The sequence below is a fragment of the Chrysemys picta genome, chromosome 3 (genome assembly GCF_011386835.1).
Source record: "Chrysemys picta bellii isolate R12L10 chromosome 3, ASM1138683v2, whole genome shotgun sequence".
In the NCBI taxonomy this organism is placed as follows: Eukaryota; Metazoa; Chordata; order Testudines; family Emydidae; genus Chrysemys; species Chrysemys picta.
The window spans coordinates 63,509,907-63,525,025 of record NC_088793.1 but is presented as its reverse complement, the minus strand read 5'-3'; the positions used below and the strand labels follow the sequence as shown (position 1 = coordinate 63,525,025).

General features: G+C 48.2%; 1 protein-coding gene across 3 annotated transcripts in view; it reads left to right on the top strand.

The window, feature by feature from the left end:
• PHIP (pleckstrin homology domain interacting protein) overlaps positions 1-15,119 on the top strand; it is a 334,334-nt gene that overhangs the window by 117,993 nt on the left and 201,222 nt on the right. For all 3 annotated transcript variants that reach the window (XM_065588082.1, XM_065588081.1, XM_065588080.1), the window contains exon 9: positions 10,703-10,803. In XM_065588082.1, coding sequence (XP_065444154.1) covers positions 10,703-10,803 — 101 coding nt within the window. The remainder of the gene's footprint in view (positions 1-10,702; positions 10,804-15,119) is intronic.

Sequence of the window (15,119 nt, the reverse complement as noted above, 5' to 3'; positions counted from 1 at the left end):
AAGTAGAAGCGAAAAGTTAAACACCCTCCCAAGGAAATGAGACAAAGTTCCCCTTATTTCTTCTTCGTCTTCGTCTTCGTCTTCGTCTTCTTCTTCTTCTTCTTCTTCTTCTTTTTAAAGTTGAAATTGCCTCTTCGTTCCAAGATGAGTGAAGCTCCACAACCTGGTGCAGGTACAGAGGGAGCATTGAAAGAGTGTGGAACCAGCACTGCGGCACTGATGTCATAGGACCTTATGATCATGCCCAGTACTAAGTCTCTTATTACAGTACCCACCATCGGCATAAGCTGCTACCACATCATTGATACCAATTGATGCATTGTAGAAAGCAGATCAGTACTGAGTGCTTCATCAACAGTAAAGAGAATGATCCAGCTTCACAGTACTGATTCAATGCGTGGTATTAGGGGACCTACAAATGTCTGAGCCCAAATCCCCATTGCTGTCAGGAGGCTTACATTTAGCTCCAGTACAGGACTCAGTTACTTCCTCAGTACCAGTCTCCTCCCTGCTACTAATCTTAAGAGAGGGACAGCTTCATTTCAGTCCCATTCCCACTGTTCCTCCTCTGGAGTCAGATGTATCATATTCATTATCTGACTCCCAGAACAGAGTGAGCGATTCACTTACGTATTTCCCTACAGCCTGTTCATAAGACCATAAGAACAGCCATACTGGGTCAGACCAATGGTCCATCTAGCCCAGTATCCTGTCTTCTGACAGGGGCCAGTGCCAGATGAACAGATGAGGGCAATTGCATTTGATCCATCCCCTGTGGTCCAGTCCCAGCCTCAAATTTTGGCTCAGAAAGGTAGTCCAAGATGTCCCATTATTCCAGATAAAGGGATTATCAGGCTCCTCATATGCCCTGATATCCATCTCCCTGAGGCCCCCCCCCCTTTTTTTTTTTTTACTGGTACAGTGCTGTTCAGTGGCCATATTGGGAACTCAGGGACTCTTATAGGGGACATCCTTTCCAGTATCCTCTCAAAGAGAGTGATGAAGAGAAAGAAGCAGAAGTCCGCTAAGCCTCGTGGGTATTCTGTGCATTCTCAATATCAGGAGGGACTCTCTGAAGAAAAAGACTAGCTCAGCCTCTGAAGTCCTTTCCTTGTCTTCTGTGGATGAGGCAGTGATACCAGCCTCACTATTATGTACTGACTACTTTAAGAACTTTTAAGAACTCATGAAAAGGGTAGTGAATTTGTTCCAAATACTGTTAGAGGAAGTCCTGAGAGGCTTTTTATAAACTATTAGATATCCTTCATACTATTATGCTGGGGCAAATCATGCGTCTGATTAACGATGCTCACTTGGAGCCTGCAAAGACTGTATGGCATACTCCTGCTATTATTTATTCTTCTTCTAAAAAGACTGAGAAGAAATATTATTTTCCTGCAAAAGAAGCTGAATACTTGTACTTCCGTCCAGTACTATGCTATCTTTTGGTAGCTGCAGCTAATGAGAGAAATAAACAGTACTATTCTAAGAGAGCCCCATTTAATTCTAATGTAAAGCATTTAGACTTTTTGGACAAAAACTATTCTGTTGTAAGTCTGCAGTTTCAAATTTCTAATTACCAAATTCTCATGGCAAAGTATGATTTTCACAACTATAATAAATTCACAAATTTTGTTCACAAGTTGCCAAAGGAATACAGGGAGCCATCTCGGTCATTGATAACGGAATGTCATTTAATAGCAAGACCTTCATTACAGGCTTCCTTATATATGGCAGATACCACTTCATGCTCTTTGGTAACCTCTATCATGATGTGTTGATCATTGTGGCTTAAGTCTTTGAGTATTCTGGAAGAAGTCCAAGCCATAGTGAATAACCTTCCATTAGGGCACCCTGATCTTTTCAGTGAGAGAACAAATGGGTCCCTCCACTCTTTTAAGGATTCCCATGCTGCCTTATGTTCTTTAGACATTTATACTCCAATAATAAAAAGGAAATATGGTAAACTTCAATCTTACCCTAGACAGAGGACAACTCCGTCCTCCTTTTACTAGCTGAGGTCTCCAGAACCTCGAAGGAAAAGTCAGAAACTACAGAAGAGAAATCTGTCTGCTTTCTCTTTGCAGTCTGTGCTGACCAGCAAGCATCCCTTTTGATGGGATTGTGGAGAGTTGCAAAATAATCATTCCTCTAGATCTGGCTGCTGCTCCTTTTTCCCAGACTCCTATTGGAAACTTTCTCTTTTCCAGTATGGGAGAGCATAGAATGCTGTAATAGACAAGGGGATGTTAAAAATTATTACAACTGTTCATGTGATTCAATTCCATGCTTTTCCCGCTCCCTACCCACCTTCCCTATTCCTTTTCAGGAACCCCTCTCAAAGGAGACTTCTTGTCCAGAAAGAGGATTCTCTCCTTCCTTTCTGAGCAATAGAAGCTGTGCCTCATTAACACCAAAGCGAAGTTTTTTTACTTCAAATATTTTCTTGTACCCAAGAAGATGGGAGGTTGGAGGCCACTCCTGGACCTTAGAATGCTCAGCACTTTCATTCACCATTTGAAATTTAAGGATGGTTACCTTAGCTTCCATAATACTGTTGTTAGATCTGGGAGATGGGTTTACAGCTGTTGACCTCCAGAATTATTTCCACATAAATATATTATCTTGTACACGAGATTTCTGATTTGTGATTGGTCCAAATCATTACCTATTTAGGGTTCTTTCTCTTTGGCCTGACACTGGCACCAGGGGTATTTACCAAATGGTCGCTGCTTTCCTAAGATTACAGGGCACGATAGACTGTTTATATCTGGGCAACTGGCTTCTCAAGCGAAAGTCCTATCAAGAAGTTCAAAACTCTATGTGAATGGCTCCCCAGCTTTTCCAGACTCTCTGTTTGAGAGTAAAAGAAGAAAAGTCAGTTTTAACACCAACAGAATGTATAGAGTTTACTGGCCTGATACTGTATTCCAGGACAGCAAAAGAGTACTTACCTCACAACAGATTCCAGACTATATCCAGCCTCATCATCCAACTTCAAGTGATTCTTCTTCGAGTGATTGCTCATGTGTATTCCACAGTAGGTGTGCATGCTCGCCACGTGCACCGGTGCCAGAAGTTTTTTCCCTAGCAGTACCCGTAGGGCGGGAGAGCCCCCTGCAACCCCTGGAGTGGTGCCAGCCGGACGCGGTATAAGGGGAGCTGCGTGCTCCCCCCACCCTCAGTTCCTTCTTGCCACCAGTGAAAGTGCGTCGGAACTGCTTAGCTCCAGCCTTGCTGCAGCTTGTCCCCAGAACGGTTTGTTCGGTAGTACCTGTAGTCAGTTTAGTTTTCAGTGAAGTTTACTTAGTTAGTGAACCCAGGCCGGAGCATGCCCCGGGATTTAAGTCGTGCGGCTCCTGTGGGTGTTCTATGCTAAGGAGTGACCCGCACACAGACTGTTTGCGCTGCTTGGGAGAAACCCATATCAGCTAAAGGTGCAAGATCTGCAAGTTGTTCAAGTCCCGGACTAAAAAAGAAAGGGACATTAGACTCCGGGCCATCCTGATGGAGTCGGCACTGGCCCCGACCCCGGCACGCCACTCCGATCCGGTACCCAGCACCGCGGCGTCGGTACGCGGAGATCCTCCGGTACATTCGACTAGTCGGCACCGCTCCCCTTCCACAGAGCATGCCAAGAGGACCGGAAAGACTCCCTCTTCGCAACGGCACCAAGGGAAGTCTGGGACAGAGACTAGGCCAATGTCGGGTAATCCTCCCTCCCCATCAGGCCCTAGGCCGCCGACTCACACGGAGCGGAGTAGCCCGGCCCTTCGGAGCAGGCCTCTCCGGATGTCTGGATGCCATCTGCGCCTGAAGTCCTCCAGGCAGCTAATGATGTCACGTCCATGCTGGTGTCGGGAGCCGCACCGATGTTGGCCCCACGCTCCAGAGGCAAGCCGCCACTGGGATTGCCGCAGTCGCCACCGGCCCGGTACCAGTCTTGGTCGAGGGAACATTCCCGACACCGCTCACCGCCCAGTGACCGTTCCCAGTCCAACGCATAGGGTCCATGTGGATCACCCTCGACGCCTGCTAGACTGTCTTCACGGCGCAAGCACAGACGAGACTGCAGCGGATGTCGCCAACGCTCCTTGTCTCGAAGGTGGTACCGCAGTCGGTCAAGGCATGACCGTTGACGCCGTTCCCGCTCGGAATCCTACTCAAAGTCTCCGCCAAGGCCGGCTCCTCACCGTCACGGGTCTGCCCATCGAGACTGCTCGCAGAGCAGCTACTACCGTTGGTGCCGTTCTCCTGCCTCGAGGTCGCGGTCCCATGGTCGACGTAGATCCCGGCACCGCCGCCACTCCCGGTCTGAAGGCAGCAGCGTGTCGTCCGCCAGCCTGACCTCCGCTCACAGTCGCCCGTCTACAGGCCAGGCTAGCTAGCCTGATCGGCCAGCCCCGCCGGTGCCTCAGGAAGTGCCATGGCACCATGCGTCGTGGCCAGCCCAGTGGTACCAGTGGGCATCGTGGCCTCCGGCGCAGCCCCCAGTGGGGGCTCGCTCAGTGGCCGGGGCATCGGAAGCACTATCAGCCTCCATCCCTAGACCGCTAAGGAAAGAGTCGACGGACTCACTTCCTCAGTGCCGTGCCCGGAGTCCGACCAGGTGGTGGACCCTCCGGTGCTGGCCAACACCCAAAGCCCCGCACCGGCCTCCTCGCCCCGTCCGGAGGAGCTGATTGCGGTCCTGCCCCCCTCCGTCCCGCAGGAGGACTACCAGGCCCATCAAGAATTACTAAAAAGGGTGACAGCAAGCCTCCATCTCCAGGCAGAGGAAATGGAGGAGCCCTCAGACTCCCCGTTCAATGTTCTGTCCCCCTCGGCACCGGGCAGGGTGGCCTTGCCGCTCCACGAAGGAGTGGCGAAAATTTCAAGTGCCCTGTGGCAAACACCAGCCTCATTGGCTCCCATCTCTAAGAAGGCGGAGCGCAAGTACTTTGTACCCACTAAGGGGCACGAGTATCTGTATACCCACCTGGCGCCCAACTCCTTGGTGGTTGAGTCGGTCAACCACAGGGAGCGATGGGCATCCAGCCCTAACCCCAAAGAAGAAAGACTCTCGGAAGCTGGATGCTTTTGGGAGAAAAATGTATTTGTCATCAAGTTTCCAGCTGAGAGTAGCAAACCGTCAGGCTCTCGTGGGTTGCTACGAGTTTAATCTCTGGGGATCCCTCCCCAAGTTCGAGGACTCCCTCCGGGAGCGCAATAGAAAGGAGTTTAAGGCGCTCGTGGCGGAAGGGGCAGCTACCACCAGGGCATCTCTGCAGGCCACTTCGGATGCAGCGGACACGGCTGCACGGTCCACGGCCTCGGCGGTGTCCATGAGACGGGCGTCCTGGCTTCTGCTCTCTGGGCTATCTAGCGAAGCGCCGTCATCAATGCAGGATCTCCCTTTTGACGGGAAGGCGCTGTTTGCGGAGAAAACAGACACAAAGCTGCACGGCATGAAAGACTCCCGCACGACCCTCCAGACCCTGGGCCTCTATGTCCCTGCTCCGGCAAAACCCAAGTTCAAGTTACAGCAGGCTCCCGCCCGGGCTGCCCTCCCAAAATACGAGGCCGCCCATAAGAAGCAATGGGACTATAAGAAACGTGCGCAAAGACAATACTGGCCTGTCCCCCAGCTTGGGTCCTCTAAGGGCAAGCAGGCAGGTAAAAGGCGTTTTTGACGGGACACTCGGGGGTACCCCGTCAGTTTTCAGCAGGGATCAATCCCCAACAAAGCTCCCTTTTTCCAATTGATTGTGTGCGTTCCTCCCTGAATGGTCGCGGCTCACCTCGGATCGTTGGGTCCTCAACACCATCTCCCAAGGTTACACCCTCCAGTTTACCTCCTACCCGCCCAACCACCCTCCAGCCCCCCCCCTCAGGGGACCCATCACACGAGGGTCTGCTCAAGCAGGAGGTCGGGAAGTTCCTAGAACTAGCAGCGATAGAGGCGGTGTCCAAGGAGTTCCTGGGCAAGGGGTATTACTCCCAGTATTTCCTTATCCCGAAGGCCAAAGTGGGGCTCAGACCCAAACTGGACCTGCGAGATCTGAACCAGTACTTGGTAAAACTCAAGTTTTGCATGGTTTCCCTGGCCTCCATCATCCCTTCTCTGGCCTCCATCATCCCTTCCCTGGATCCCAGGGATTGGTACGCGGCCATAGATCTACAGGACGCATATGTCCACATATTAGAGGGGCACAGGCACTTCCTCCGTTTTGTAGTGGGAGAGAATCACTACCAATTCACGGTCCTCCCGTTTGGTCTGTCCACTGCCCCCTGGGTTTTTACAAAATGCCTGTCAGTAGTAGCAGCCTACCTCAGGCGCCGGCGAGTCCAGATAGTCCCCTATCTGGATGAGTGGCTGGTCAAAGGCACCTCCCGATCACACGTGAGGGATCATGGGGCACTCCTCCTGTCCACATGCACTGCCCTGGGCCTGTTGGTAAACAACACCAAGTCCACGTTAGTCCCAGTCCAACGCATAGAGTTTATCGGGGCGCTCCTGGACGCAACGTTGGCCAGGGCCTCTCTCCCCCCAGACAGGTTCGAGACCCTGAAAGGGCTCATCGACTCGATCGTAAGGTTCCCGGTGACGACAGCCAGGTCCTGCCTACAGCTGCTAGGTCACATGTTGGCGTGCACGTATGTGGTCCGCCACACCAGGCTCAGGATGAGGCCTCTCCAGCTCTGCCTGGCCTCGCAGTTCTCCCAAGCCACAGACAGGTTAGACAAGGTCCTCACCGTGCTGAACTCGGTGACCGCCTCCCTACGGTGGTGGTCCACACCGAGCAACAATTTTCAGGGGGTCCCGTTCTGGGACAGGGCCCCGTCCGTGGAGCTGGTGTCCGATACATCGGACCTGGGCTGGGGAGCCCATGTGGGGAATTTTCAGACCCAAGGCGTATGGTCTCGGCAAGACCTGAGCCTTCACATAAACATCAAGGAACTCAGGGCGGTGCAACTGGCGTGTATAGCCTTCCGCTCACACCTGAAGGGCAACATAGTCAGGGTTCTCACGGACAACACGGTCTTGATGTTCTATATCAACAGGCAAGGCAGGGCCCGATCCTCTGCCACGAAGCCCTCAGTCTGTGGGACTTCTGTGTAGCTCACAACATCCACCTAAAAGCCTTTCACCTACCGGGCGCCCGGAATGTGAGGGCGGATTGCTTGAGCAGGGATTTTTTCTCTTAGCAAGAGTGGCCCTCCAGGTGGACCTATTCGCGACCCGACAGAACCGACGATGCCCTCGGTTCTGCTCCAGAGGGGGCCTGGGGAGGGACGCTATCTCTGATGCCTTTATCCTGCCCTGGTCAGGCCAACTGCTATATGCTGATCAGCAGGGTCCTAGAGAAAATAAAGACGGACAAGGCCAGGGTCGTCCTCATTGCCCCAGCGTGGCCCAGGGAGCACTGGTACGGGACCCTCTTGGGCCTGATGGTGGCTCTGCCGTGGCTGTTGCCACTCCGCCCAGACCTACTCTCTCAGGACCGGGGCAGTCTCCTCCACCCCAACCTCGAAGCTCTTCACCTCACGGTGTGGCTGCTCAGTGGCTAGGTGGCAAGGAAAGGACATGCTAAGCTCCGGTTCAGCGCGTCCTCCTTGAGAGTAGACGGCCCTCCACTCGCCGGTCCTACATGGCGAAGTGGTCTCGTTTTGCTAGGTGGACGACCGACCAAGGTGTATCCCCAACGGCTGCCCTGATCCTGCTTATCCTTGATTACCTCCTCCGCCTGAGGGCCCAGGGCCTGGCGCCCTCATCAGTGAGTGTGTATCTGGCAGCCATATAGGCTTTCCATCCCCCAGTGCAAGGACACCCGGTGTTCTCCCATGCTATGACTGGCCGGTTCCTTAAGGGTTTGGACCAGCTTTACCTGTATTCTAAGACCCTGGTACCGCAGTGGGACCTGAATCTGGTGCTGGTTCGGCTTACGGGGCCCTCGTTTGAGCCGCTGGCCATGTGTTTCTGGTCTCACCTCTCATGGAAGGTAGCCTCCCTGGTTGCTATCACGTTGGCCAGGTGGGTCTCGGAGCTCAGGGCCCTAACCTCCGAGCCGCCATACACGATCTTTCGTAAGGACAAGGTCCAGCTCCGCCCACACCCCACGTTCCTCCCGAAGGTGGTCTCCGTCTACCACATGGGTCAGGACATTTTTCTACTAGTCCTTTGCCCCAAACCCCACGCTACTAATGAGGACCGCCGCCTCCACACGCTCAATGTGAGGCGGGCTCTGGCTTTCTACCTCGACCGAACCAAGCCGTTCAGAATGTCCTTGCAGCTGTTTGTCACCTCAGCTGAGTGCGCGAGAGGCCAACCGATTTCCACTCAATGGCTGTCCAACTGGATCACTTCGTGCATCCACTCCTGTTATGAGCTGGAGGGTTCCCCCTTCCCCCGTAGTTAGGGCACACTTGATCGGCTGCCTTTGTGGCCCACGTCCCTATTCAGGACATTTGAAGGGCCGCCACGTGGTCTTCAGTTCACACGTTCACCTCGCACTATGCAATAGTTTCCCAAACCAGGAATGACGCCGGGTTCGGCAGGGCAGTACTCCGTCCCGAGAACTTGTGAACTCCTACCCACCTCCAGCAGATACAGCTTGGAATCACCTACTGTGGAATACACATGAGCAATTCCTCGAAGAAGAAAAGGCAGTTTTTTCCGTAAATGGTGTTCTTCGAGATGTGTTGCTCATGTCTATTCCACATCCCGCCCTCCTTCCCTGCTGCCGGAGTTGACTGGCAAGAAGGAACTGAGGGTGGGGGGAGCGCGCAGCTCCCCTTAAACCGCGCCAGGCAGGCGCCACTCCAGGGGTCGCGGGGGGCGCTCCTCCCCCCCTATGGGTACTGCTAGGGGAAAAACTTCCGGCACCGGTGCACGTGGTGAGCACGCACACCTACTGTGGAATAGACTTGAGCAACGTATCTCGAAGAACACCAGTTACGGAAAAAGGTAACTGCCTTTTCTGCAAATTACAGTAAGATCTTGCCTCAGTCTAAGGGGTCCCATGGCCTCTTGCGCTTCCATGACATTGCATGCGAAACTGCATCTACTTTGAATGTAAGCTTGGTTGAGGACAGTGTATGCCCTGAGCAAACACAGTCTGGACATGATTGTATCAGTTCCACAAAAGATTCTCTTCCCTTTCAATTTGTGGAAAACCTGAATGCAGTTTGTATTGAATTTTCCTTTGTTCTACCCCTTCCGATAAGAACGATAGCAACAGATGCATATAGAGTCTAGAAGAGTCACTGTTACATATATCAATATCCTGGAGCTCAGAAGAGTTTACAGCATATGCATACACTTCTTGCCAATGATTCAAGGTCAGCCTAGTCAGATCATGACGAACATGATTACAGTGTTTTATATAAACAAGCAGAGAGCACAATCATCTCTTCTGTGCTCATAGGCAATAAGCTGTAAACTCCTCTGGGCTCCAGGATATTGATATATATCAATATATATAACCGGCCAGGTCTGCCGAGCACATTAGCAGATAACCTCAGCAAATAATTTTCCACAGAACATGAATAGGAGATTCAGAAATCTGTTGTTCAGTTCATTTTCCACCAGTGGTGGTGACTGGCAGTAGATTTGTTTGCAACAGACAGGAACAAGAAATGTCAAAAGTTTTTGTTCCAGAGGGGGTCAGAATCCAAACTCTCTGGTTGATATGTTTTTAATTTTTGCAGGAAAATCAAACAGGAAAAGGCAGTAATTATCTTAGTAGTTCCTTCGTGGCTCATACAGTATTGGTTTCCAGAACTACTTTGCTTCTCCACTTATCCTCTGATTCAATTATTTCTGCTGTTGGACTTCTTGACTCAGAACATGGGAATTGTCAGTAAGCCTCTTGACTCAGAACATGGGAATCATCGGTAATCCTGATCCATCTCAACCTAACCACGTTTTTTGGATGGATGTCAGAACTAGAAAAGATATGTTATTCAGAGGAGCAAACTATTCTGATCAACAATAGAAAAGATTCTACAAGAAAAGTGTACAATACAAAAAGTGGTAGAGATTTGTGGCTTAGTGTGAACTTGTGCTTCTAGAGTCCTAAATACATTATATTTTGGACTATATCCTTTCGCCAAAGACCTTGGAGAACTCACTCAGGGTACATCTGATGGCTATTAGTACCTTCCATCCCCATGTAGATAGCTCATTGTTCTTCTTTGAGATGTGTTGTCCCTATGTGTATTCCGTGATCAGCCTTTCTTCCTCTCTGCTTTGGACTCTTCCTGTACTCTTTGGGATCTGTGGTAGAAAAGGGGCTCAAGTGGCAGTTGGTCACACACTGCTCTTAAGCAGAAATCTCTGGTGCATGTGCAACTAGAGTGGAATACATATAGGACAAAACATCTTGAACTCCAGTTACTGTAAAGGTAAGTAACTTTTTTTTTATGTTTGGGTTTGCATGTAGACTTGTAGGACTAGGGGATTCATCCATGAGGATTGTTTTAGTGTGGGAAGATAATCCTTCTGACGAACTTTACAATATTTTACCAGTTGGTGTTGCTACCATGTGATTTTTTTCCTCTACTATGTGACTTTTCCTTTAGTAGTGTTGGGTACTACTTGAGTTTTCAATAAAGACTGAATAATTAGGGTCATTTGTTTCTGTTTGAGAGACTGGGACAGCAGTTGAACAAATACTTTTTTTTTTAACCTGTGGGGGTTTTTGTTTGTTTTTTCCTCCAGTTTTCTCCATTGTGCAGTGGATCAAAGAGATATCTGTCTTCAACTGGAGCAGATGGAACAATATGTTTTTGGCTGTGGGATGCTGGCACCCTTAAAATAAAGTTAGTTGTGTTTTACATGTTCTTAATTATATGTCATGAAAAACTAGTGGTAATGAGTGTTAGAGAAATTTAATTGGGTACTACTGTCAGCAAATTGAAAATTAACTCATCAGTTAACTTTCTATATGGTTACAGAATATAGTTTTTCTGGTATAAAGTTATAAATTGTCTGTCTGCTTTCTTTAAGGATTAAGTTAGTGCAGCAATGTATTTAGGGTTTTGTAGAGTGAAGCAAATAAATATAGCATCCACCCTCACTGTATTCAATTTTAATACATTTCTGTTCAGGTAGACTTTCTGTGGCCTGGCACAGAAGCTGAATTTTTTTTATTGATTGATAGATAGATATCTGGTTCCTAATTCCAATTGAAATGGGAGTAGTGCTAAAGAAAGCAGTAGAACTAGAAGGTTCTTAATTCCAAATGTTAGGTGGGAGAAGATATCATCCTGCTAAAATTCTGAAATATCTTAAAGCATTTTAGTAGGATGATACCTTCTCCCACCTAACATTCGGACACTTCTTTCTTTCATCTTCCTGTAGAATTTCTGCCTATCAGAGTTATTTCTTCCCTCTCCCCTCCCCTCCCCCCGTTTTCCTACTTAAGGTGAGGTGAGTTTGAGCTTGCTTTCCCTCCCACTAGGTAGCAGCACGTCTGGGTGTTTCTGGATGGTTATGTAGGTGTGCTGATGTCTAAAACGAATCTGAGGAGTAACTTGAGGTGGGGTGCATGTCATTGTCTTGAAAGCATTGTCAAGATATAATGTACTCTGCGACACAACAGAATTAACTTTTGTGAAAACTTTAATTTAGTTTATAAACATGAAATACTATTCATTCTCATTCTACTATTCCCCACACAAAATCTGTGGCTCAGTCTTGAAAATATCATTAACATAAAATTAATTGGTTATTTTTGAGGATCGGATTTTTTTTGCTGTGCTCTCCAGGTGGAGTGGCTCCACTTCCGAAGCCTGGGCTTTCATTATGTTGTCCAAGCAGTCTGGCTCAGACCCTTCTTTTCTTTTCTGTGTGCAAGGGAGCTTGTAGCCAGCTTCCTCATCTTATCTTTCAGGTTTTCCAGGCCTTGACTGCAGCACTGTTCTCCAGGCAGTTCATTTTGCCAGTTTACATTTCTGGCTCCCCTGTTTCCTGGCTACAAGATGTATTACAGCTCTCACTCTTGACCCTCTGCTATGGGAGCATACACTAATCCAATTAACTCCGCCTTACTAGGAAAACTAAGGAGCAAGAGGCAGCTACAAGCATATCCCAGTAGACTAGCAAGACCAGGGCTGCCAACTTTAATGATTTTATGAAGTTTTTCTTAAAGCCAGAGCTTCTGGAATCAAGTGTTTAGATGAGAATCTCAGTGTTTTCTTTTAAGAAACAAGGTTTCTAGCCCATGTTGTGGAGAAAAGCTCAGAAATCTGACCGGAGCATACACTAATGGCTCAAAAAACAGAAGGCAAATAAAAAACTTGGAGAGAGTGAGTGTGTGGGTGGATCGGTAGGTTGAGAGTTAAATCTTCTGAATTTTAAGACAATCATATGACTTTGGGGGGCCTACCCCATGATTTTTGAATACATTGGATTGCCAATACTGAGAGACAAAATAAAATGTGGGGTAGTTGGCTGCAGCAGAATTGCAGATTACATGGCAAGAATGCTTAATTCTGTGGTATCTTGGCATGTCAAATCTAACCACCACAGGATCAGTCCACAAGATCCTGATTGAGATGAATTAAGCAGTTCACACCTCTGAGCTATTGTTTCTGGCTGTCTGCAGACTCAAGCAAACTTTTCTACATCAGTTTACAGTTGTTCATGGTTTCCAGTGTGATTTCCTTGGTTACAAGGACTAGAAACATTTTTTCCCCCCTATCAAACCTGAGATTATGGAGATCCGTTTTGAGGCAAATTCTGCAGTGACAGAATTGTGGAATATATGGGGCTCTAATTATTACATATATATTAATGGGTGCTAGTAAAGGACGAGGGGATGGAGATGTGGGAATGCTGAGGTAGAGGAACAGGGAGACAGAATGGGCAAGTCTATTGAATGTAGAATAAAGGGTCAGTGGAGTGGGGACGTTGAGGTTGCTTAGGATACAGGATCTTTGACTATTTCTCATTCATTCATATCTACAGTACATATCTGTTTAGTTAGATTTTTTTTTTGTGAGATGTCATGAGCCTGGGGGACAAGTATTGAAGGGAATAGGTGTCTGTTTTAGTTGCTTTAACTGTTTTTTGGGTAGTATAAAGTAGTTATTAGTTAGTTGGCATGTCTTTTGGGGAGGAGGTATAAAGTATGTTTTATAGGATTAGAAATTATGTTGTGTTCATGTCTAGAATACTGAAGTAGTGGGTCTCTGGGAAGAATAGGTGGGAAATAGCCGATAGGCACATTATTGGGAAAGTATCAGTGGATAGCCCCAGAGGAGGAAAATCATAATCTCCTCTCCCATTTAATAGTTGAGATCCTCCATTTTAATTCTTTACATTGGAGATGGAATTGCAAGAATCAAGGGTTTTCTCTGGCCTCTTGCTTTTCTAGAAGATTCCTCTGCAATACCTAAGCAGCATGATCTCAGTAGCACTCCAGCACAGTAGAAGGTTTCCAGTAGTAGTTTGAAATAGAAGATATTCATTTACAACATGTTGTGCTGCTATGGGGGTGTGATGATCTTCGCTTGTGGGGAGTGTCACCTAGTGGTCAGGGCTTAGGTAGTTCAACTTGTAGAGGGGCTTTTGGTAGGGGAGCCTGGGCCCTCCCACACCCTAGGCTCTGGCCCAGGGCCCTCTGAGGTTAACAAAAGGATCCAACACCCAAGAGTGCCTCCAGGCTGCCCTCCCTGAACCACTTCCTACCATCCCTCTGTTGTCGACAGTTTGCAGACTGAACAGGAAGGCATGAATGGGGTCAGCTCACTGCATGGCACCTCTTCGTGGTCAGGCATGGTGTGTTAACTCTTTCCTTGGAGCAGCGGCTGCCTCCCCTGGTGCCTTGGCCCTCCGGTCAGTTCAGTTCCAGGTCTCTCCCCTTCAGGGATAGCTCATAAACAGAACAAGGAAAATTAGCACAAATAAACTGAGTACATATGAGAGAGAGGGAGGAATGCTTCCCTCTCATGGTGTACCTGAAGCAAGTCCTCCCTTCTCTCAGGGAGTGATCTTCGGATGGTTGTCATCAGGGAGGGATCATGCTTTCCCTCAGCACTTTTCTCAGGAGCTGCAAGTTCCAGTCCTGCTCCTGTCCCTGATCTACCCCCAAGTGAGCTGTCCTGCTCCCTTTTAACTCCTCCTCCAGCCTGTGCATCTCTTGCATGTGTGGCAGGGCAAGGCTGGCTGAGCCCACAGCAGCTCCTTAACCCTTTGTTGCCCAGTGTGGGGTTTGTATATCCCATCACAGGGGGGAAACACGCTACTTTGCAGAACTAAAGGCAGGGTCCTACTACTTGGAAATCTATTTCTGCTGGAGGAAAGAGGGAGAGATTAATTAAATCTTCCAAACTTTTTTTTCCCCCTCCATCCCAAATCTGCATGGAGGGAAGAAGGCAAGGAAGATTCCTTTGCAAGACAAATGTTGTATCAAAAATTCTATGAGTATATAGGGCCTCATGGGTGGACATGAGGTTGATGGATAGGGATTTTCTGGGTATGTAACAATGTAATCCATAATTATTTGACAAATATCACATTTAAAACTGGTGTATGCCTTGATTCTCTCATAGGGTATGTCTACATTGGAGCTGGAGGTGTAATTTTGGACAGACGTACCCATTCTTGCTTTGATTGAGCTAGCATGCTAAGAATAGCCATGTAGTTGCAGCTCCATGGTTGGTAGGATGGACTAGTTGCCTTCACTACAATCCTCTCTTCAATCCTAGATATGTATTTGGGGCAGCTAATCCATCCCACTGCCCGTTGAGCCACAGCCATGCTGCTGTTTTTACACGCTATCTCAGTCAAAGCTAGTACAGTTATATCAATCTGAGCTGGAAATTACACTTCCAGCTTCAGTGTAGACATACATATTATTGCAGTGGTTGCCTTACTGATCTACTGTTCTAAGTGAGACAAGGTGGTGAGATAATATCTTTTGTTGGACCAACTTCTGTTGGTGAGAGAGACAAGCTTTCAAGCCTGTTCTAAATAACAGTCTACACAGAACTGTGCAACTTGTCTGATTTAATTTTTTTTGTCAATTTTTAAATAACTTCTCAGTCCCAGTTTCTCATGTATTTTAGATATCTGCAGTTAGTAAGCCTCCACCCTAGATATGTGTCAAATTCAAAATGTCATCTGACATTAA